Source organism: Leptonotus elevatus, chromosome 1, assembly GCF_054856555.1.
Source record: "Leptonotus elevatus isolate MCC_2025b chromosome 1, RoL_Lele_1.0, whole genome shotgun sequence".
Lineage (NCBI taxonomy): Eukaryota > Metazoa > Chordata > Actinopteri > Syngnathiformes > Syngnathidae > Leptonotus > Leptonotus elevatus.
The window spans coordinates 44,158,313-44,180,947 of record NC_141239.1 but is presented as its reverse complement, the minus strand read 5'-3'; the positions used below and the strand labels follow the sequence as shown (position 1 = coordinate 44,180,947).

General features: G+C 41.3%; 1 protein-coding gene across 2 annotated transcripts in view; it reads right to left on the bottom strand.

The window, feature by feature from the left end:
- Positions 1 to 3,077: 3,077 nt before the first annotated feature.
- Positions 3,078 to 22,635, bottom strand: part of pde4a (phosphodiesterase 4A, cAMP-specific) — a 78,950-nt gene continuing 59,392 nt past the window's right edge. For both annotated transcript variants that reach the window (XM_086072123.1, XM_086072209.1), the window contains exons 7-15: positions 16,210 to 16,303; positions 15,916 to 16,079; positions 15,684 to 15,782; positions 13,491 to 13,655; positions 13,297 to 13,396; positions 9,930 to 10,084; positions 9,725 to 9,847; positions 7,488 to 7,670; positions 3,078 to 4,192 (exon numbers count right to left, since the gene is read on the bottom strand). In XM_086072123.1, the coding sequence (XP_085928249.1) occupies positions 3,674 to 4,192; positions 7,488 to 7,670; positions 9,725 to 9,847; positions 9,930 to 10,084; positions 13,297 to 13,396; positions 13,491 to 13,655; positions 15,684 to 15,782; positions 15,916 to 16,079; positions 16,210 to 16,303 (1,602 nt within the window). In that variant the 3' untranslated portion in view covers positions 3,078 to 3,673. The remainder of the gene's footprint in view (positions 4,193 to 7,487; positions 7,671 to 9,724; positions 9,848 to 9,929; positions 10,085 to 13,296; positions 13,397 to 13,490; positions 13,656 to 15,683; positions 15,783 to 15,915; positions 16,080 to 16,209; positions 16,304 to 22,635) is intronic.

Sequence of the window (22,635 nt, the reverse complement as noted above, 5' to 3'; positions counted from 1 at the left end):
AAATGACACCTCGGCTCTTTTAAGAGAAAAAAAAACGTTCATAAAAATTATATGATAAAAAATAACCAGACACATTTGACACATTACAGCGAGATCATTTACAAATATTACAATCATTTCATGTTGTTTTACCCCCTTTGTATAATTCGTCCCGCTTTTGTGAAAACACGCGCACGTACACACACGCACACAGTCACACACGTGAATTAAAGCTAACAAAAATACTCTTTAGAGGGAGTCATTCTGCATCGCTCCAGCCTGACAGGCAGGTGTATTGGTTAAAAGTTACTAAGAAACAAGAGGTGCTAGAAATGGTCAAGATAGATAAGGACACACTTATTATCTTTGAACGCGTCACATCCCGCGTGACTACAATATAGCCACTAGTTTTGACTTTACTCGTCAAATGAATTCATTCTCACTTGGCCAGTCGATAAGCGAATGGCTCGTTTTGACTCTACGTTGTACAACGAGGGTTTATGATTTGGCCCCGTGGAATATCATCATTAATGGTAAACCCCCCGAGCACAGACCACACACACGCATGACTTGAAACTCCGCCTCCGAGCCTTGTGAAATAAAGTGCTGGTACATGTATATTTGAACAACAAATAAGTGACAGTACAGGCAAACTAGAACATACTGAAGAGGTGAAGGTTGTGGCCTGCAGTGTGTTTGTATTGTTCAATCATTTACAATGCAATATACATTATATACAAGAGTGATTATGTTTACACCTATATCCACATCATGTGAATCTTTTTTTTCCCACCCACCAGCCACCTGGATGATATAAAAATAAACTGTACACAAACTGTTCGAAGAAAACACACTTCCCGTGGTTTCATTTTCATCATTTCTAAATGGCAGCATCAATCCACTGAATAATCTCATTATTAATAAGAAACAATTTGCTACAGTATCGTGTTTGTATGGCAATTAAATAGTAACATTTTTTATAGAGCTTTTATATGACATCACAAGAAGCCACCAACAAAAGAAATCAATAGCTTTTACTTTACGTGAACAGGCCAGTGCATATGGGAATGTTGTGTTGATGCTTGTTATTCCATAATCCCGTGGTTACACGCACACAAAAGAGCTCGGTTTCTGACCTGCATAACCTGCTCTCACCACCTTTCATCATCTTTTGCTTTTTACCCTGTGAAAACACTAGTTAAAAAAAAGATGGACAAACATACATGAAAAACATTTGAGGCCTTCTTGTCCTCTTGAACTGCTGAGCAACTGTAAATAACTTATTCAAAAGTAGGGTACACACAGGCCGATTTTTGACATCTTAAACAATTATTAATCACACCCAGTGGTTTAGTATCGAGGTCCAGAAAGTAAAAACTCTGCCACAGTTTGGGTTTAGCCACATATGCTTCTACTCAACTAGCAGGTAACGAACTCATTTACCTGCCGGATTTGATGCCTGGATTCTCCACCTCTGATTGAGTCTCTTTCCCATGCATAAATCTGTCGTACTGGACTCCAGGTGGCAGAGTGGTACCGTCACTTGCCTACGTTGCAGGTTGGCGTGGGTTCGCTTCCCCGTGTTTGTATACATGCGTGTTTGTGTGAGTGTGTGACCAAAAAAAAAAAAAAAAAGAAGTCTGTTGCACTACCAAGGCTGTCCTGTGAGAGGCAGAGAGGAGCCACAGGGTATCAAGGCTGGTGGAAAATACAAAGAAGAAAGAAAAAAAAGCTGGGCTAACTGTTAGCTTATTTGGTAACTATACAATACGGTGGTGAACTCATCATCTTGTCATTTTTATTGTGGTGAATGTACTGTGACACAGGTTATACAAGGACTCAACAGAACCAGTTGCCCGTCTGTTTGTGTCAGGTCGCATATTGATTGGCTGATGTTGCGTTCCACTTCACAATCACAGAGTCCACGACAGGTGGAACTCTGACCGCAAACAGGTCTAACATTTCCGATTGTCGGCCAAGAACATCAGGGAGGAGAATCACTCCACAACACAGCATAGGTGGTCAGCATCATCTTTTGGAGACATCGAATCCGTTTTTACGCTGCCTTTGATCGGAAAGGCGCGACTAAAGCTCAATCCAGCCTGATTATTGGTATGTGTGTACCCCACTTAAATGTTCACTAAAAGATGATTCCATCTACTTGGTAGCTGCAATGTAGTGATTTTGACAAAAAAAACATTCTTTATGTTGGTCAGAGCACAGCCATAACACACTGTAAATAATCGACCAACGCAATGAAACAAGCATACAGACATAATATAAATATAGTAGGATATCTGCTATATTCCTCTATGTATAGCGGCAAGTATGAATCCTGCCTCTGACATTAAGGCAAACAAAAAAAACAAACATCAAAAGGACAATAGACCTTTTTCTGAGGCCACCTTTGCCTGGAATTATCTTCACTCCTAAATGAATAATGTAAAGTGGATGTGTTCATGAAATGGCAGAGCGATCGTGGTCTGACAAATAAGAACAATTGATGGACAAGAGATTTCCAGACCAACATTCCTGAATTCCTTTTCCCATTACCCGCACTCGTCTACTTTGGTGATCATAGTATTAAGAGGACATAAACACAGTGCGAGTGGGCACGGCACAAAATTGATCCGCTGATGGCGTAACAATTCCCACCCCCCGCCCCCTTCCTCCCACTGTTAAATAGAAAGCAAAGGCAAAACGTATGCGCCGAAGCATCGCATGGCTTATTGTACGAAAGAAATCAAAGTTGGTCAGCGGTTGCGGCGGTAGTAGTGGTGGTGATTGCTCTGTTATACCAGGAGAAGAGCAACAAAGGAAGACTTGACAGCTTAAAACGTGTCACCACAGACACACCACAATAGCATGGACAGTAGCTTCCACGAGAGACAGTCAAAAGGAAGAAAAATGCAGACATGCGCGCACGCACGCACACAACTCTTGTCCCACAATGCATTGCTTCACCACAGCTCTCCATTCAGGAGGCTGGTGAGTCAGAAAGGCACAGAGCCATCTTCTAGCTAAACCCTCTCCTCGCGATGGGGTATTGGGCCCGGTCGGCCCCCCGATGTCCAAACCCCCCCCCCCCCCCCCCACTGTCGTCCAACTTCCTTATTTTTCTTTTCCGACAGAAATGGAAAAAAAAATCAAAGTTGCTCGCTTTGCTGAGGAGAACAGTTCCTGTTGGGATTCTACTGAACATGAATTGCTAAAACGGACTAAACACTCCATTGAGAGATGGCTTTTTCCAAAACAAAACAAAAGATAAAAGAATCATTGTTAGCGATCCCTTGTGTAAATGCACACATACAAACATACAGTCACGTGTGTGTTTGCGGGAAAACGGCAGCCCAGGTGGTGTAGGAGGGGGGGTGCTGCAATGCTCAATTATTCTGCATATTTGCATGTGTACGCACACGTCGCATCGCAGCATTCAAAATTACTTGGTGTGTGTTTATTCGTGTGCATTCCAGTCCCAGAGTGCTGCTACACCATCTTGTCCAATGCTCACTACTTTGCATCTACAGTTGCTGTGTGATGAACTCCTCTTCATTCCCTTTTTGAAAAATAGATTTAAAGGTCTGTATTGTCACTGCAGTCTTATTATTAATGTTGTTCTTGGTTTGGCCTCGTGAAAGGATGAAAACAAATCACATGTGCAAGTGCGGAGGGCCCTGTGACACAAGAGCAACACTCATGTATCGTCGGCTTGCGAAGAAGAATCCTCCTCTTCCTCTACAGGACTCGTGTCAGAAAGTCTGTCCCTCTTCGACTCGGTCTCCAGTTCTCCTTTCAGCTCCTCGCCCTGCTCCTCCTCCTCCATCGCCACCTCCTCGTCGTCCTCCTCCTCCTCGATGATGTCCTCGTTCTCCTCCTCTTCCTCCTCTTCCTCAGCCAGGACGTCCTCCTCTTCGTCCTCCTTGACCCCCTCGTCGCCGTCTTGCCGCACGTGGTTGGGGCACGCCGCGGCGTCGCCCTCGTCGCACACCGCCTGAGAACCGTCGTCCAGTGTGAGCTCGAACTGGAACTTGTCCACGCAGGCGTTGAGCTCCTTGTCCTGGCACATGGGAGGAGGCGACGGGCTCTGCGGGATGGTACTCTGGTACCAGTCCCTGTTGTCCTCCAGAGTGTCCAGGATGTCCTGCGCGTCAGGGTGCACCAGGTCCCCCCAGGTCTCCCACAGTGGATGGACGATGTAGTCGATGAAGCCAACCTACACGCAGAGGGGATATACGTATGTTGTTTAGGCTAGTGAAAATTGCCAACATTGTGCCCATTTTTACTGTATGTTGCGAAAGCAGTGATTTATTGACTTGTTGTAAACGTTTGACATGAGGTGTAACCTGTATGACGCTACATGAGGAAAGGCTGTGAGAGTGAAGGAGGGAAAGCGTCGCTAACAGTTCGACAACAGATATATGGACCATACGAGCCAATGACCATATTAAATGTTCAATTGTCCAACATTTAATATATTCATTTAATAAAGACAGTTAAGTGCACTCTAAAAACAATTGGGTCAAAATAAGCCAAATTGGGTCAAAAATTGACCATCTCCACTTCTTGGGTTATTAAATTAACCCCAAAAATTGTGCCAAATAAATAGCCCACAAAACAACCCAAACATTGGGTTGTTTTGTGGGTTATTAATATTAATTTTACCCAACATTTTGAGTAATTTAACCCAAAAAGTTGGGTCGTTTCATTATTGACCCAGTTCAATTGGGTTTATTCAATTGACCCAAAAAGTTGGATCAACTGAATAATCCACAACACAACCCAACAATTGCCTTGCTTTGTGGATTTTTTCGATTAAATAACAAAAAAAATAAAATGGGTCAGTTAATTTTTGACCAAATTCAATTGGGTTTTTCGATTAATCCAAAAAGTTGGGTCAAACAAATAAACCACAACAACCCAAAAAAGTATGTTGCTATATGGATTATTAATTAAATTTGTCGGATGACCAATTTGGGTTATTTTTGACCTATTCGTTTCTAGAGTGTCAGCGATTCCTTTCTAAATACATAATACATGTTGGAAGACTCACTTGTGGCGAGATAGCGGTAACACTTTTTTTGTTTTCCTAATTTCTTGCGGGGGTGTGGCTAAAATGGCACCACGTGATGCACTTTAGAGTCCCACATGAGTTGCCCCTTCCCAAGTATATAAAAATTGGAGTGCCTTTATTTCTAACGGTGGTTAAAGGGTAACGCAACAGGAAGTGAGACTTTTGCTCCACCACTCACTAAGATTTGAAATCGGCGTTCAAAGCGGGTGTTGCGTGGAGGACCGTTGGGTTGCGAATGGGGAGAGGGCTGGGCATGGTCTGGCTGTGATTTACAGCAGCAACTCGCTAAGAAGGCGTTTAAGGAGGTGTGTACAAGACTGAGCCGGTGGGTTGCGGGGGCGACTACGACACGATCCACAAGTGAGGTCGTCTGCCACTTCTTGTGCAATGAGAGGACAAACAGCCAAATTGTGTTCATCTCAGTGTTTAACCTTAAGATGGCACCAAACACACGGTTGTTGCCTCAAATTCAAGCTTTCAACAATTATGCACTAAAATGTCAAAATAATGACCAAGACATATAGACAGCATTTGTACACACCAGTTTATCAGCAAAAAAAAAAGTTGATTTAGTGTTGAGTTACTCTTTGATTGCAACATGCAGTTAGCTAGCTAGCTAGCGATGCCCACACTTCAAAAATGCATCTACACTGCGGATAGCCTGCCGGCGTAGCCGCCTTAGAGCGCCTCAATGTCTGCTGTGAGTGCGCGCATGTTACACAGAGAAAGGCAGAATAGTGAGGTTGAATGACAGCGACTGGGTGGACGAGGGCTTGAGGTTGGCATGGCAGTTTTAGAGTGCCTTGGTGTTGTAGCATGGAGAAGCCACTCGATGATTCTTTGTTCAGACTTTTGACGGGTATACTGTATAGCGCTACCAGTTGTCTCGGCATGGGCCTGCAAATGTGTTTTTATGGAGACTGATGACTGATGATTAAAAAACAATTTAAAACAAACAATGGGCGGAAATAATATAAAACGTAAAATGTGCTCTGTCACTGGTATTGGCACCATTTCCTGTAAATCAGTATGGAAACACCATTGTGACTCACCTTTGGTAAATCACAAATGAGAATTCCCTGTTTTAAATTCTCTGTGCCCACTTTGGTGTTTTATAAAGACACCTTTTATCCCATTTTCTTTTGTCACAATCGTGTAAACAAAGGAGCCGTTTGAGGGCATCAGAAGTGCGATCATTCGCAAACACAAGACCTCCAATTTATTGGTATAGAGCGATCTCCAAAGACTTTGTTATCCCTGTTTCAGCAGTGCGTAATGTTATTAAGAAGTGTGACGAGAACGGAACTGTCAAGAACCTCCATGGGGAGGAAGAGAGAAATTGATGACAGAAGTCTTCGACAGTTGGTGCGAATGGTGGAAAAAACACTACGTCAAACATCCAAAGAACCGAAAGCCAACCTGGAACAGTCTGGGATCATGGTTTCAAGAAGCACCATACGCCACACACTGAACCAAAAACAGGGCTTCATGGGCGAAGACCATTCCTCAGACTGAGAATGGCGAACCTTTGCCAAGGAGTACCTGGACAAACCACAATTATTTTGGGAAAATGTTCTGTGGACGGATGAAAGAAAAATAGAGCTTTTGGGCAATGCACGCCAATAGTTTTATTACGACACCGCAATGAAGCTTCCAAGGAAACGAGCACCCTCCTTACAGTTAAGCATGGTGGAGGATCCATCATTCTGGGGGGCTGCTTTGCTTCATCTGGTACTGGAGGCCTTGATCGTATCACAGGAATCATGAAATCTGAGGATTATCAAGACATTCTAGGGGGACATGTCCTACCAAGTGTTAGACAACTTGGTTTGAGTCGAAGGTCATGGGCCCTCCAGCAAGACAAAGACCCAAAGCACACATCCAAAAGCACAAAGGAATTGTTACAAAGGAAAAAATACTGCTTTAAAATGGCCAGCAATGACTCCTGATCTCAATCCGATTGAAAATCTTTGATATGAGCTGAAAGAAACCTGCAAATATTCATGAGCTTGCAGTGTTTGTTTCTATTTCTTCTTTGGAATTACATTATGTAAATTGAAAAACAATTTTCTTTGTTGAATTACTTTGGACATCCAATTAAAAGGTCCTGTTGATATCAATTTGGTACATTTCCATTTATTTCTGAAGATATTGTAGAGATCCTGCAAAAAATGAAGAGGTGCCAATAACAGTGAGCAGGACTGTAGATAAAGCTTCAATCTAATGCAATTCTGTCATTGAGACTCCATAACAAATTAGCATTAACAATGTAGGTGGATGACTACTGTCTTCCCAGATGACAGATCACTCTCTGTACAGTTCTGTTTTTAGCAAGCCGCCCCAGCATGGACAGCATCTACCAGCTGGCCAGTGGTGCTGAGATCCGCATACCCACGCACGTACAGTCGTACCGTATTAAGGACAAAGACGGTTTTACCTGACTCTTTTCCACCGAGGCGGTGTGCTTGTCGCACATAGGGCTGATCTCCATCCCTCGTTCCCTTTCCTTGTCACCTTGCCTGAAGAACTCCTGCATGATTCTCTCTGTCCATTGTCGGTACACGGCCAGAGGCTTGGTGGGATTGCTCAAGTCGGCACAGTGCACCATGTTCCTCAACACCTGCGCGGACACGGTCACAGATGCCAGCATTCATTTGCGGGTGAATCGTGTTTGAATTAACCACTCAAATAGACACAAAGAAAAATGGCAGGTGGTGTCACTCGATGACTTAAATTACCATGAAAGTCATGCAACCGTGTGTCATCTTTAAAGCTGTGATTTATGCTCGAATTTAAACCCTTCCGACCCATGGATATTGCAGTGGACATGACATATTTGCATGTCCAAACCAATAAAAAACGTATAATTTGGATGATGTCAACACTTTTGGTTCATGATTAGATCCTATAGCTAACCAATCACAATCGCAAGTTGATTTGCATGATGTTTATGTTTAAAATGTTACATATAAGCTTGGTAAGTCTACAACATGTTACAGCCATTCTATCCTGGCTTATGGGGAAAAATAGTCAAAATCAGTCAAATAAATAAATAAATAAAATAAATTTGCCCAGCAGAAAAAATGTGAGTCTGAAGGGGTTAACGCATGAGGAGCACTCATTTTCAACAATGAGCTGAAAAAAAAAAAAAAAAAAAAGAGTTTATCGCAGGGGACATGATCCAGACCAACCTACAATAGGCGAAAATCTGTAATAGAGATCATATAAAAACATTTTACAATAGTTTTACGTTACCCCTTCAACACACTTTAAACATATTTAAATTAAACTAAACACTCTTTTTAAAAACATCCTAAACGTGTTTGAACATAAAAACATATAGAATGTATAGAAAATATCCGTATACATGTATATGCCTTTAAGAGGCGGAGCCTGGTGGAATGGCTTGTAAATGCATTGTATGTAATACAATTATTTTTATTATTATTAAAAATACCTTTGTACAAATGTTGTACGCCTAAGAATTGAATATTCACTGTAATTAATAAAAAAAAAACACTCGACAATTTTACCAAACATTTTACAGCTTACATTAAACTGCTGCTTCTGTGTCTTCCACCCATTGCCAGAAAATGGCTCTGGATCCTCACCCATCCTAGCTACCAAGTCATTGGTGGAGAAACTCATGTGGGTGCAGCGTTATGTAATGCAGAAAATAATTTCATACTCATCAAAGTGTAAATTTGACCTAATATCCATCCATTTTCTATAGTGCTTGACCTCAATGTAAGATGAACCATATCTAGAAATCACATTTGCATCTACAGACAATTTAGAAACGTCTATTAATCTCCTTCATGGAAGGCCGGAGCCCGGATTCAAACCCCCAACCTCAAGTGCAAGGCAGATGTGCCTTACACTGACCCACCTTGTTGCTGCTTTCCTAATATATCCCTTTTAATCGCTTTAGAAATCACTTTCCAACCATGTTGCCTTGACCCACACTGGAGAATGAGACCTACTCAGATTCTCAGAATCACTCGCTTGTTAGATCTACTTGTGTAGTAACATGGCACGCACACACAACGCTGCTCTGCTGACCTACTTTTAGCAATGGACAAAAATCTACCTCTGCCTAGACTGGGATGTCTGATAAAAAGGCTCTTGCCGTGCTTTGAAGACGCTACCTCGTTATCTCCCCCACAACGCGCTGAGTCAAATGGGGTCAGAGCGCGTGTGCGCATGGCTGCCTGCCGCCTCCAGGTTGAGATGTCACGGTCCCTCAAGCTCGGCACAGACAATAACGAGCAGCTCAGTCTTTCATTAAAGTGCCTCCTCGCAATATGTTGACAAAGTAGATTAAACTCCAAATTGAAAATGTGCTACAGGGAACCAGATCAGGGCCTTGCAGCTGTAAAGAATCTTAAGGCGCAAGCTCTTGTGGTTTAAAAACATTCAAAAAGGCCCTTTTAAAGTTCGAACCCTTTTTCCTCAAGTCATTGTTTATGATACCATCTGCATTCAGGGTTTCATGAAATAATATGTCACCAAATACAGAACCTTGCTCAAAAATACTCATCATCCAAACAAATCCAACTAAAAATAATAATAATTCTCACCTAAATTTACTAAACACTGTAATGACTTTTTGTTTTGCCGTTACTTGCCTTCAACATCACATATTGCCACCCCTGCATAACATCCCTTTCTCACCTGTATCCGATCAGTGTAGTGGTCCAGCAGTAGGACTCCCGAGCTTGTCACTTTCTTGGTTTCCACCATCGTCTTGAGGTCTGCCAGCAGGCTCATGTGTTTGGACATATCTGTGGCCAAAACCTGCATCGACACATTTTCACTGGTTATTATTAGCCAGGAGAGGATGTCTTAGGGCTCATAAGAGTGGGGAAACAAAAGTCACCATATCAATGACAAGTTTTCTCAGGCTCTGTCTCTGCCTCTTGCTGAGGTTCTGGAAGATGTCACAGTTGTCCTCGTGAAGCAGCTTGAAGCCCACAGCTAAGTGATGGTTTTCCAGAACGGACTCGTCGTTGTACATCAGAGCAAGTTCGGAGTCTGTGGGGTAACGGAGATGATTATTTTTGCTAGAATGCTTGGACTTAACCTTTCATCGAGCATGGGGCGATATATGATAACTTGCGTGGCTGTTCAAGATGGTGGCAGAAAACATTTAAAATACAGTACCATGACATGAATTATTATTTTAAAGGGACTACAACATGGTATTTTAAGCCCTTCCATCGTTAACTATAGGGCATACAATGATGAAATCTTACCTTTGACACAATCGCGATGTAAATTCTTATGAGTTATTTCGGTGGCTATTTTTCTTACCCGGAAGCCAAACGCTCGGTTCAGTAAAACCCCGCCTCTCCCCCTGTGGCTGCCGCGCCCCTCTCATGACGTCGTCCGAACCAACTGCTTCGCGCAACAACGCCCACGAAACATACAGATAGGTTTTGAGCCGATTTTTAAAATGGAGTCTAAAATTCACGGGCTGCTAGATGTCTGCGTTTGGTCACGCAAGCCATCAATTCTTGAATAAAGATGTGAAGAAAAAAAAACGGGTCTTTGCCGCAAGAATTCGTGAAAGAACAGGGGAGCAGAGAGGTTCGAGGAAAGAAGGAGGAAAAAAAAAAACACCACAACGGGTCACGAACCCACACCGTATTGCTTGTGGGGCGAACGCAATATCCACTACGCCATCCATTTGTATAAACACTTCAGTGCAAATGTTTTACTTGTAGATGACACCAGTGTCAGCCAACGGATTTTAAGATAGCCAATTGACATTTCATTGCACTTTGGCATTGCAAATGTAAATAATAATTGATTGCTTTGAATTCATTTGGAAAGAATGTTTATTGATAAAGACTACTTTTGTCATTATCCCATGGAGGGAGGTCTCAGAGAAAGTGGGCGTGCGTTTAGTCCGCAGAGGCGGTGCGGGGGTGGGGCAGCACGCAATGACGTCAAACCGTGCCAACAGCTCGTTTTCTCAGGTTGGGAGGGGCTGGTGCTTGGAGAGCAGAGCAACCTATAATTTCTCATACAGGGGCGAATGGAGGAAAACACAACTTTGGTCATGTTTTTGGTGTGGAATTAGCATTTTAACATGGCTAAAAGTGCCCAAAAGTTGATTTTTCATGTTGCAGTCCCTTTAAGAATGTCGCTGTCCAGTTAAAAGTATTACTGTTTCTTGAAATGTAGTCTTTATAATCTGAAAAACAAAAAGAATACTTTTTTTTTAAAATAAAAGACACATTTTTTTGCCACATTTAAATACGTGCTATATATTGGAAATAAATCATATAAAATATAGTATTTTGTATACTCTCTTTTAATTTCCAAGTACTTTCATTAAATGCCTGTAAAGGGAGAAGCAAGAGGATTTTAGTATGCGATGAATACGTGTAAACAAAGTATATCTTAAACAGGTGTGTTTGTATCCGGTAAATATCCTATTTTTCAGTAGTTTAATTCAAAAAGTGAAACTCTAATATAAGATCTATAGTATTCCCACCAAACTTCTATAATAAAAATCATGTTGATTGTTGTGGAATTTTCAGCAGGTAGGCAAGATGAATGAAACAGTCTGGAAAACAATTTGTCTTTTGGGTTTCTATATTTTTGAAGCTTCAAATATCCCCAAGTCTAACAGAGCAGTCTACAAGATAGTGGTCTGTGAGAGAGTGTGCAGTAAGACGGGAAGATTGTTTATGCTGCCAAGTTAGGATTTTGGGAGAAGGGAAGGTCAGCTAGACAGGAAAGGAAGCAGTCTGTTCCCAGCAGGCTTATCGTTCAAGGTCACTTTGGTATTGCTTCATGTACAAGAAGTGAAAATATCATTGTTAACAAAAATACAGGTGTCCACAAGACAGTAGGCTATAAACCTGTTATGTTAATATGTGCTGAATAATTATTTTCCATATCATTGTTTCGGATGTGATATTTGAATTTCTTAAGACGGTGAATGTAGGGTTTTTGTTAACTGTAACTACCCACATTGGGGGGGAAATCTTTTTGGAATTGAACTACTGAAATAAAAGAGTTTTCCTACAATATAATTGTTTTATTGAGATGCACCTGTATACAGTATTCAGTACAGTGGTGAGTTTCAAGTTGTTTTCTGCAATTGCCCCCCATTATTCATCTAATATTGTCCATTCCAAAATTGAAGCACATTTCCTGTCCCCTCAATTACTTGTAAAACTATCCATGCACAAAATACAAAAACATGCTTTTGCTGTGTAAACTATATTTATGACCAAATGCGACTGTAGTGATTACTGTACTTAAAAATATTTAAAATAAGAAATAGCTCGTGAAGAGTTACCAAGATTTTTTTGCATCTTGCGTTTAATATCAAATATAATATAACAGATAAAACCAGATATAAATGATCTCTTTATAATTAGATTTCCTTGCTGTCTTCCTTGTAATTGTTAAAATGATTTGTTTTACCACAGACCAAATTTTAAATGGTAGCAATTATATATCCCTTTTACGAAAATATTTTTACTTTCTGGACCTGGATTTCCCAATCCTGCAGCTAACACAGCTTGCATGCACACTAGAGCAAAAACTAACTTTGATGCAAGGCTATTATACTTAATGAAACCTAATAAAAAAAAAACTAAAACTAAAATTAAAAAAATATTTTCGTTAGTGACAAATAATACCCGAAAATTAAGGGTGCACCGATCGCAATCTTCTGGCCGATCTCCGATTTTTTAAAAAGTCTAACCTGCCAATCCCGATTTTTCCGATCTCGATTTTTTTCATAACAAGCAGCATACACCTTCAGAGTTCCAAAAATACGATTGGAAAACATTGAACAATATCTGTGAAATAATACAAACGGGTTGTCTTAACTGCAAATTAAGTAGTTCTCTGAAATAAAAACGAAAAGCTTATAAGTCATCTCAGCAGAAGAGGACAGTGGCTAACTTTTTCAGACCTCTGAGGAGGGAGATGAGATCGGTGGAAAATATCGGTTTATAGTTAAGGGATCGGCCGATCACCGATCCCCCAAAACTACGGAAATCGGGGGCTATAAATCGACCGGCCGATCGATCGGGGCACCCCTTACCGAAAATGGTTTTAAAAGAATGAAAACTAAGTGAAACTCCATTTGACATTAAACTGAATTTAAAAAACAAATGTCAAAACAAAATAAACACAAACTATAATGAAAAATCCGAAACGATTATATACCCTGATTTGATGTGCCTTCTGTTGTGTCATGCACATGCATCCCTACTCACTGGTATTTATGAGGAACTGGTTGGACACTCCTGGATGGTCCACATCGTGGATGGCGGCCGCAAATAACGCAGCTAAAATTTCTAGATCAGTGAACACAGCCTGCCAAGGAACAGAGAAATAACACATTGGTATCTCCTCCAGATTACAAACTGTGATTCATGTAGCCATGAAGCATTCATTTAGTGATATTTACATCTAGAGCCGGCGTAGACAGCAGCACATGTGTGGACTGAGTGACATCTGCGGCGTGGAGGCTGTTGTGGTAGGCCACGTTGGCATGGTAATGGTCCTCCAGCGTCATCACATAGGTGACAAACGTGTCCACTGGGATCCGAAAGGTCTTCAGTAGATCTCGTTCCTGCAGACGGAAAGCAGCCAGTGGTCATGCATGATCATCCTTATTAACCTGTATTGCTTACTGTAGCAAGTTTCGCATTTGTCTGGTCTCTTCTAGTTGTTACTTCACTTGTGACAATTATTTGAAATTTCACCCTTTAGATAATTATAAGGAAGTTAGCAGCTGCTTCTGGCTGCGTTTGGACCACAAATTCAATTCAATATTAAACTACTTACTATTATGCTTTCTTACTGTGTTGTGATGTTGAGCTTTACTGAAATGTACTGTACATTGACATAGCATAGCGTTGTTTATCACTACCTCACGGTAATGCAGTAGTAAAGTCATATTATTGACAGTCAGGCTTGGGGAGTAACGGAATATATGTACCGCCGTTACGTAATCAGATTGCAAAAAAAAACCTATTCCATTACAGTTACAGGAAAAAAACATGTAATCAGATTACAGGTACATTTATTAAAAATGGGGATTACTTTGAGGGATTACAATTTCTATGATGAGAGTAAGTGCGAAAGAGGGCGAGAGAGAAAAAGAGAGAGGAAGAGAGAGAGAGTGAAGGACAGAGCGAGAGAGACCGTTGCTACATGTCGGGGAGGTGGGAACGAACAAACTGACTAGACGTGTCCCCCAGACGCGGGCAGTTTGAAAAAGCTTCACGGACGGGAGGAGGAAATGGCGACCGGTATTCACTGGAACTTACTCGGAGCGAAAGTTTGAGCTGAGAGTCCAGCGGCATGCTACGCGCTGTAGCTTCTTGCTAGCTAGCCCGCTAGCCTACAACCATAATATGAGTTACACCTTCCAAACAAATCTTCTTCCCACCAATTCACTATTTAAACATCATACACAACATATACACGGCTAAACTTGTGACTGGGATAAAAGTTCATTTTGCAGTTGATGTCACGCATCGTCATCTTCATTGGATCGATTGATCGATCATCTATCTATCTATCTATCTATTGATCTATGCTTTCAGTGACAGTTAGAAAACAGCATATGGATATCAATCAATCAATCAACCAATCTATAGCCTACATTCTTTTTAATTACATAAGGATTTTTGCTATTTGTAGGCTGCCCTTTTTATTTTGTCTTCATGAGCATACTCGGTATTAGAGTAATCCAAAGTAATCAAGTTACATTACTTTAATATTATGGTACTTGGATTACTTTACCAACTACATTTTTTTAGCAGGTTACTTGTAACTGTAACGGAATACATTTTAAAAGTAACCCTCCCAACCCTGGTATCTGACCACTGGTGTATGAATGTGTCTGTGTGAATGTGAGGCTTTATAAAACAATTTTGCAGTGCACAGCAAAAAGTTGTACAGGTTCATCTGTAATGTACTGTAATATCACAGTAATTGCTTTGCCACTGCGGCTATGAAGTTACAATAGCCCCAAATACAGTACAGTACTTTTACAATGCATCGTAACATCACAGATGTGAAATTACAGTATATTGCAGTACTGTAATCCTTACTGTGAAAGTCATGTAGAACTTCGCAAATTATTTATTGTGACATTTTTACAAATGCATCAATGTGTGCCGTTTGCAACAAACGTGTTTTGCTTGTGAAAGTTGGCTCTAAGTTTGACCAAACGAAAAGGCTGGCATCCACGAGGGCCAACATTTTGGCCCTGTGAGGACACATTTCATTTCGGATTGGTTAAAACTGTCCCATTGCCAAAATACTGTATTAAGTTAACACCAGACAGAAGTACTCATTCTTATGAGGTCGATTAGGCTGACAAGGCAACATAAGAGACTGAAATCTGATTGGACCAAAAAAATAATAATCCAACACCCACATAGACATATTGGAAGCATTTCCACCAAATGAAACGCTACGCTGTTGAGAATAAATTCATACAAGTTGATGAAACAAAAGTTAGAATTGAAGTTTTAAGTGTAGGTCATTTTTTCTGACAGCCCGCTATTGGTTTGCACTCACAAAGGAAAGGCTGACCTGATATTACAAGTAACTAAGCGCTATTGCAATTATGCAGCGACTTCCTCACCTGGAAGATGGCAAACATAATGCAGCTCAGGGGTCTGTTGTTCGAGAACTCTGCCACACGAAAGATATTAAGGCCCCACTTGTTCAAGTCATTCAGCTCCTGTGGACACGAGATCAAACACAATTATATACACAGACAGGAAGCGACAAAGTGAAAAGTTTAGGGAAGAGAGCAATGGAAATAAGGTACGAAAGCTACATGATGGATTGTCAGTTTGCTCCCCGCCACTCACCCTGGCTAACGAGTCCTCGTGTTCAGTCTTGACGCCGAAGCGAGGCAAGGTGGAGTTTGAAAGGCTGGAACTGTGCGTGAGTTTCTTCACGCCGCTGATGTGACACATGGGTTTGTCCCGCTCCCTCAACGTCGGGGACGGGATCTCCACCTCATTCTGCTTATCTGCCAGAGCAATTGCAGTCAAATGATGTCGTTAGTTGCCAGCTGGAATTGAAGCTTCGTTATGAACAGCTGCAGCCTTGGCTCAAAGCTACGAAGCGAACGTTATAGTTTGTTAAGAGGTTGGGCTTACCTAGAAAGGTCGTGGAGATGTATTCGGACACCTGGTTCCCTGAGCGGCTCATCTCCGACAGATGGGATAACTCCCTGTTCAGCATCCTCTTGAACTGAATAAAGAAAGGACAAACACAACCATTGTTCATTTGATTTGATGATAAAGTCGCTCTATCGACACAAAACCAGAAACCCTTCAATTACATGTAAATGTCATATCATCATATTGTCATGGGAATTGTATTTATTATATTTTGATATGCATTGTTGTTCCATGCATTCATTTTGCTTACATTTTAATATTAGTGTCGTTTCACCATCGGGGTTCACAAGGTTACATTAACAGGCTTGGGGAGTAACGGAATACATGTACCGCCGTTACGTAATCAGATTAAAAATTTTTTTAACTGTATTCCGTTACAGGAAAAACATGTAATCAGATTACAGGTACATTTATTAAAAAATTTGGATTACTTCGATGGATTACAATTTCTACGATGAGAGAGAGTGCAAAAGAGAGCGAGGGCGAGAGAGAGACAGAAAGAGAGAGAGAGGAACAGAGAGAGCATGCCCGCGCGAGTGGGACCGTTGCTACATGTCGGGGAGGTGGGAACGAACGAACTGACTCGTCGTGTCCGCCACACGCGGGCAGTTTGAAAAAGCTCCACGGATGGGAGGAAGAAATGGCGACCGGTATTCACTGGAACTTACTCGGAGCAAAGGTTTGAGTTGAGAGTCCAGCGGCATGTTACGGCGCTGTAGCTTCTTGCTAGCTAGCCTGCTAGCCTACAACCATAATGTGAGTTACACCTTCCGAACAAATCTTCCTCCCACCAATTCACTATTTAAACATCATACGCAACATATACACGGCTAAACTTGTGACTAGGATAAAAGTTTATTTTGCAGTTGATGTCACACATCGTCATCCTCATTGGATGACTATCAGTTTAGGTGAACTAATGAGTACACACACACACATACATACACACGCACACGCACGTACTCATGCACATACAAAATAAAATAAAAAATAAAAAAAAGGTTGACTATCTATCAATCAAACTGTGAGGTGTGGTGGTTGCTTTCAGTCACAGTTCGAAAACAGCATATGGCCTTCAATCAATCAATCAATCAATCAATCAATCAATCAATCAATCGCCTACATGCTTTTTATTTACACAAGGATTTTTGCTATTTTTTAGGCTGCCCGGGTCCCTATCACCCGCAAATAGCAGGGGCACATTGTATAGAATATATATTGTGGTGATATTTATTTTTATTTTGTCTTCAATATTGCATACTCAATATTGGAGTAATCCAAAAGTAATCCAGTTACATTACTTTAATATTATGGTGCTTGTATTACGTTACTAACTTCATTTTTTAGCAGGTAACTTGTAACTGTAATGGATTACATTTTAAAAGTAACCCTCCCAACCCTGGTTACATACAGTAGCTAGCTGTCAGATTATTATGCCAACACACAGCTTTGAAAAGGATTGTTTTGACTCAAATAAAACTAATGCCAATCCTTTGTCCTTAATAAAGAACATATAACATTATTAAGTCACACTAGAGCTGGGCAATTAATTAGAAATGTCATTGTAATTTCAATTTTGGCTTCTCACTACCATAAATACATTATAATAATAATACCAAAAAATTGTGCCGAATGGCGGATCATGTGTTCACAAATGCACCGGGCTGTTTGTGCGGCAAAGTTTTAATATGACAATTTTTGCTATTTCTATTTATTGTTTCTATTGCAAATTATTTTACTTTGTTACCTATTTATTTACTGGTTGTTCTTTCAAATAATATTTAAAGATGAGTTTTAGCAGTTGAATAAATTGTAAGTTTGAAAATAAATGAATTGTCGGGTTTATTAATCGTGATTTCATTATCAATCAAAATGATTGTGATTATTGTTTTTTTCCATAATCATTCAGCCCTAAGTCCCTCACAGCCTTGACATAGCATATTAAAAACAACTTGGCTGTAAAATGGTATAACATGTTGCCCGCAAACTTGAATTGGGTCTCGTTCATATAGCAGATTTTTATCTTTTTTTCTTTGCTCCAAAAATAAAGATAACAAAAGACAAATTGAGTAAATACTCAGGTTATTATTTATCCTTTTAAGAAATCCCACGACATTGTCAATAATTGTAAGAGCGTACATTTTCATTCCGGTCTTGTCGTGGATCTCATTAGATTGTGCAAATGTACCAAAAGTCTTATGTGACAAAGAACACGACCGCCCTTCTTTTGAGTCACATTTGTTGAATTCAATTATCATTATGTTCATCACCGCATCCTTGTTCACAAAAGGTGAGAAAATCAGTTATGGTTCATGACGCTTATTTTTCACACAACAGTGCAGTGCATTATGATGGCCATGTACTGATGTTCTGCAACAATAATCTGGTTTCTTTTTCACATTTTTCCTCAAAGATGTTTTCAAACCTTAAATTAAGGAAGCCTTTTTTAAATCGAAGGTAAAAGCAGCATGTCTGAATGGTGAAGGCACAATGCGATGTCCTACTGACCGAACCCTCGCACACAACAATCTCTAGGCAACCCGAACGAGCGGTTGCCGTGACGACCCCTTCCTCGCAGCCAGTCGCTGAGCTTGATGTGAGCGCGACGGCTTGCTTGGGTGACAATTCCAAAAGCAGTAGGAAGGTGTCTCTGACCTTTACCAAGGTCAACTGACGACACCCTCCTTCCTTCTTCCCTTCCCTGCTTCGTAAAAACACCACAACGTCCTGAGAAGCACCGCCCCCTGCCCCCCCCCCCCCCTGCAATTGTATTTACCATCATCGCAAATAAGTGCTCTGACAGGCTGTCGGGCGGGATCGGGGAGTCCACGCGACCAGGCTAGTGGTCCTGGCCCCCAAACCGCCGCCCCTGTTGCCCTCCCTAGTGCCTTTTCCTTCACACCGATGCTGTAACGCTGAGTCATAGCTGCCAACCGACACTCGCACGGCGCCAGGACAAACAACACTTCCTCTGACACTGACTAATCAAGCGAACGCTGCACAGACATGACACACACGTACACAAATGCAGCACGCAGCGGCCATTGTGTCTCTCCTCCCTATGAGACACTACACAAAATGGTTGTCTGGTGTGCGCATGTGACTGGAAACAGCAGCAATCAAATCAATCAACAGTCGAGTTGTAGTTCCGCGTAGTTCAACACTATGTTTTGTTCAGGCTCAAATTTGGGACAAAAAAAGGCGGAAAAGTTGACTTGGCAACATTTCTTATAGCATGGCAGTTCTTATTTTAAGAGAACCTTGCTCAAAACCAGTAATAAAATCTCAATAACTTATTATGATACTGTAAGACTTAAGTCATTAATACATCATGAAAACATTGTCTTATAGGGTCCAAAGCATTTGTCATTTAACGACGTGTGTCCTGTGTCAGAGCAAAATTTGACCACAATCATGCTTTTCATATATTTCATTTGAAGTCTTCAGTGAAATAGAACATACTGTACAGGGCTCATTACCTTTTTGAGTGTGAGCTATACTTCTTGGGTACTGATTAGTGCGAAGGGCTACCAATTTGATACATACTTCCCAAATAGCAAATTAGCTCAAATGACCTTTAACGATAATATTAGTAGTGTTGTTGTTAATGATTAATGATATCCGTTTTTGTGAAGACACTCATCATGTTAGTTATTACAGAGGTACCTCGGAGTGTTCAAAGTCTGAATTGTTCAACCTCCGAAACATTTTTTCCCATAGGAAATAATGTAAATGCGATTAATCCGTTCCCAAGCTCTAAAAACAGAATTTTATTATATTTATGTTTTTTACATTTATACCATGTACAGTATTTAAACAATAAAAAATACCTTACGTTTTTTGTTGTGGTTTGATAGCATCAGTGGACGATAAATGCTATGTTAATGCTTAATTTAGTTCACTGCTGAGTTTGTGTATTTTACATTGGGCATATTGTTAGACTACTAAGCGGTCCTTGCGTGCGTTGTTTAACGCCAGGCTCGTTGTTGAACAGCTAAGGGGGGTCCTCGTGCCAGTATTTACAGAAGTGGTCACGGTAGTTACAACGGCGCGATAATCTCCTTCCTAATTCCACTGTGGTTCGTAGCACTGTATGTTTTTCTTTGCTGCCACTGGCACTCTTGTCTTTCTTTGGGCCCATGGCGAAGAAAATTGTCGTGGACAAATCAAATTGCACTCGCGAGTATGGAGCACCTCCGGGAGTATTCACGATCTGACTGGAAATGAGCAGTGCATCGTCTCAACTACCGCAACGTGAGCATTCGGCATTGCTCGGCTTCACTCGTTTTCAAGGTACGTTCGGCTTAGCTTGCTTTGCTTGGGTGTTCGAACTCCGAAAATGAGTTCAAACTCCGAGGCATTTTTTACTTTACTACATTTTTTGGTTGAAGTCCGAATTGTACGAGTTCCGAGACGTTCAAACTCCGAGGTTAAAAATGAGAAATTAGAAGAATGGAAATGTTTTATTAATTTCATGCAATTGTAAGGAAGAATGATATATTGGGATATGTATAGAGCCACAACACTGACAATAAGATTTGGTATTGAAAAAAAATTGTCATTGTGGAAAAAGCTGCATTGACATTAAAACAACTATTGGCATTGTAAAACGTTGTATTAAAAAATAAAATAGACATAAAAAAACAACACTATTTTCTTCAAGCATATTTTTTTGCATTATGATGTCTTTTTCAATGCCAATCTGCAGATTTTTCTTTACACCCTCTTTTTTTTTCCGAGTGTCACGGGTTTTTTAGTTTCAACTCTGGTTTTCAGTTCCAACTTATTGGCAGTGTTTTAACGTGGGGGGCGGGGCTTTGAGGGCGAGAACGCCTTCCAGCTTTTCAGGAGAGGAGAGAGGAGATCGCGCCCTCTGTTGGCTTAAGGCAATACTCATGGATACAAGTTCACTAAACCGCCTGTAAGCCACAAGGTTATATGTGGTTATATATGTTACTTGTGGTGTTAAAACCACCATGTTTGAAATTACTTTATGCATCATGTCATGCGTATTTAGCTAACGCGCTAACTGGTTTACAACAGAAACATTAACACTGACGCCACGAGGTTATATGTAAAAAACAACAACATAGATTTACAGGCGGTTTAGGAGAAAAGCTGGAAGGCGTTCTCGCGCTCAAAGCCCCGCCCCTAACCCCGCCCCCACGTTAAAGCACTGCCAATAAGTTAAAACTGGAAAAATAGAGAAGTGAAACTGAAAACCATAGTTGGAACTGAAAACCAGAGAAAAAGAGAGAATGTAAAAAAATATGTAAAAAAGAAAATAGTGTTTTTTTAATGACTGTATTTAATTTTTCAATACAACTTTTTACAATGCCAATACTTGTTTCAATGTCAATGCAGCTTTTTCCACAACGACATTTTTTTTTCAATACCAAATCTTAATCTCAGTGTTGTGGCTCTATAGATATGTAGGTCTTTCTTTAAAATTATCTGTAATTATTTGGGGGGGGGGGGGGGATTTTATGTATCGGTACTTGGCATCAGTATCAGTGACTACTCAAAATATGAGTGCTCAAAATGGTATCCATCAGCAAAAAAGCAGTATCGAACATCTCTACTGTTTATTATACATCCGCTGCAGACCCATAACTGTATACCGTGTGAAATACTACAAAAGTCCTTACACAGAAACTGCATGGTGAGGATAAATATCATGGTAAACAAACCATTTATGCCTAGATTGATTAGAGATATTTAATGATAGATTTGAGTTTTTGCAATGTGAATATCACGCCTGTCATTAAATGGCAGACCATGTATAGAAGTGACGTTTGGATAAAACAAACTCATGCAAAGCAGAGAATGTAAACAAAGCGCCTTGCCTCCCTGCGAATACTTTCATGCTACTCAGAATCATGAAGGCTAACAACAGGAGTTGCTAATGCATGGACAGTTGGAACACTTGATGCTTCCAGCAAACAAAGATGGCCACTGCCAGGCCTTGTTTGCCCTCTGCGAGCCCTACCTGGTCCCACCAGCCGATGAGCCAGGGCCGAGAGCAGGTCTCACAGAACAGGTCCACCAAGGGAGTCCTTCGCTGCGCCGTCGTCCCACCACCCTCCAGGGCCCCTCCGGCCGCCTCACCGAGGTCCAGCTCTGCCCCTGCCCTCCCCTGCAGGGGGCTGTAGCTGGAGGAGCGGGGCAGCCGGTAGCCCCCCGGTACAGGCGAGGGACAGGGTGACGGCGTGGGGTCAATAGCCTCCACCACACCCATGCTGAGGGTGACGGGGGGTTTGGGCCGGTGGCACAGGCAGGAGGTGCGGTAGTGGAGCGGGGTGGGAGCACTGCAGGTGGTGCCCCATTGGCATGAGGGCGTCGTCAGGGTGCGTGGGGAGAGGCCAGGGCACTCCAGAGTGAAGGCTGCCCCGAGAGGGGGTG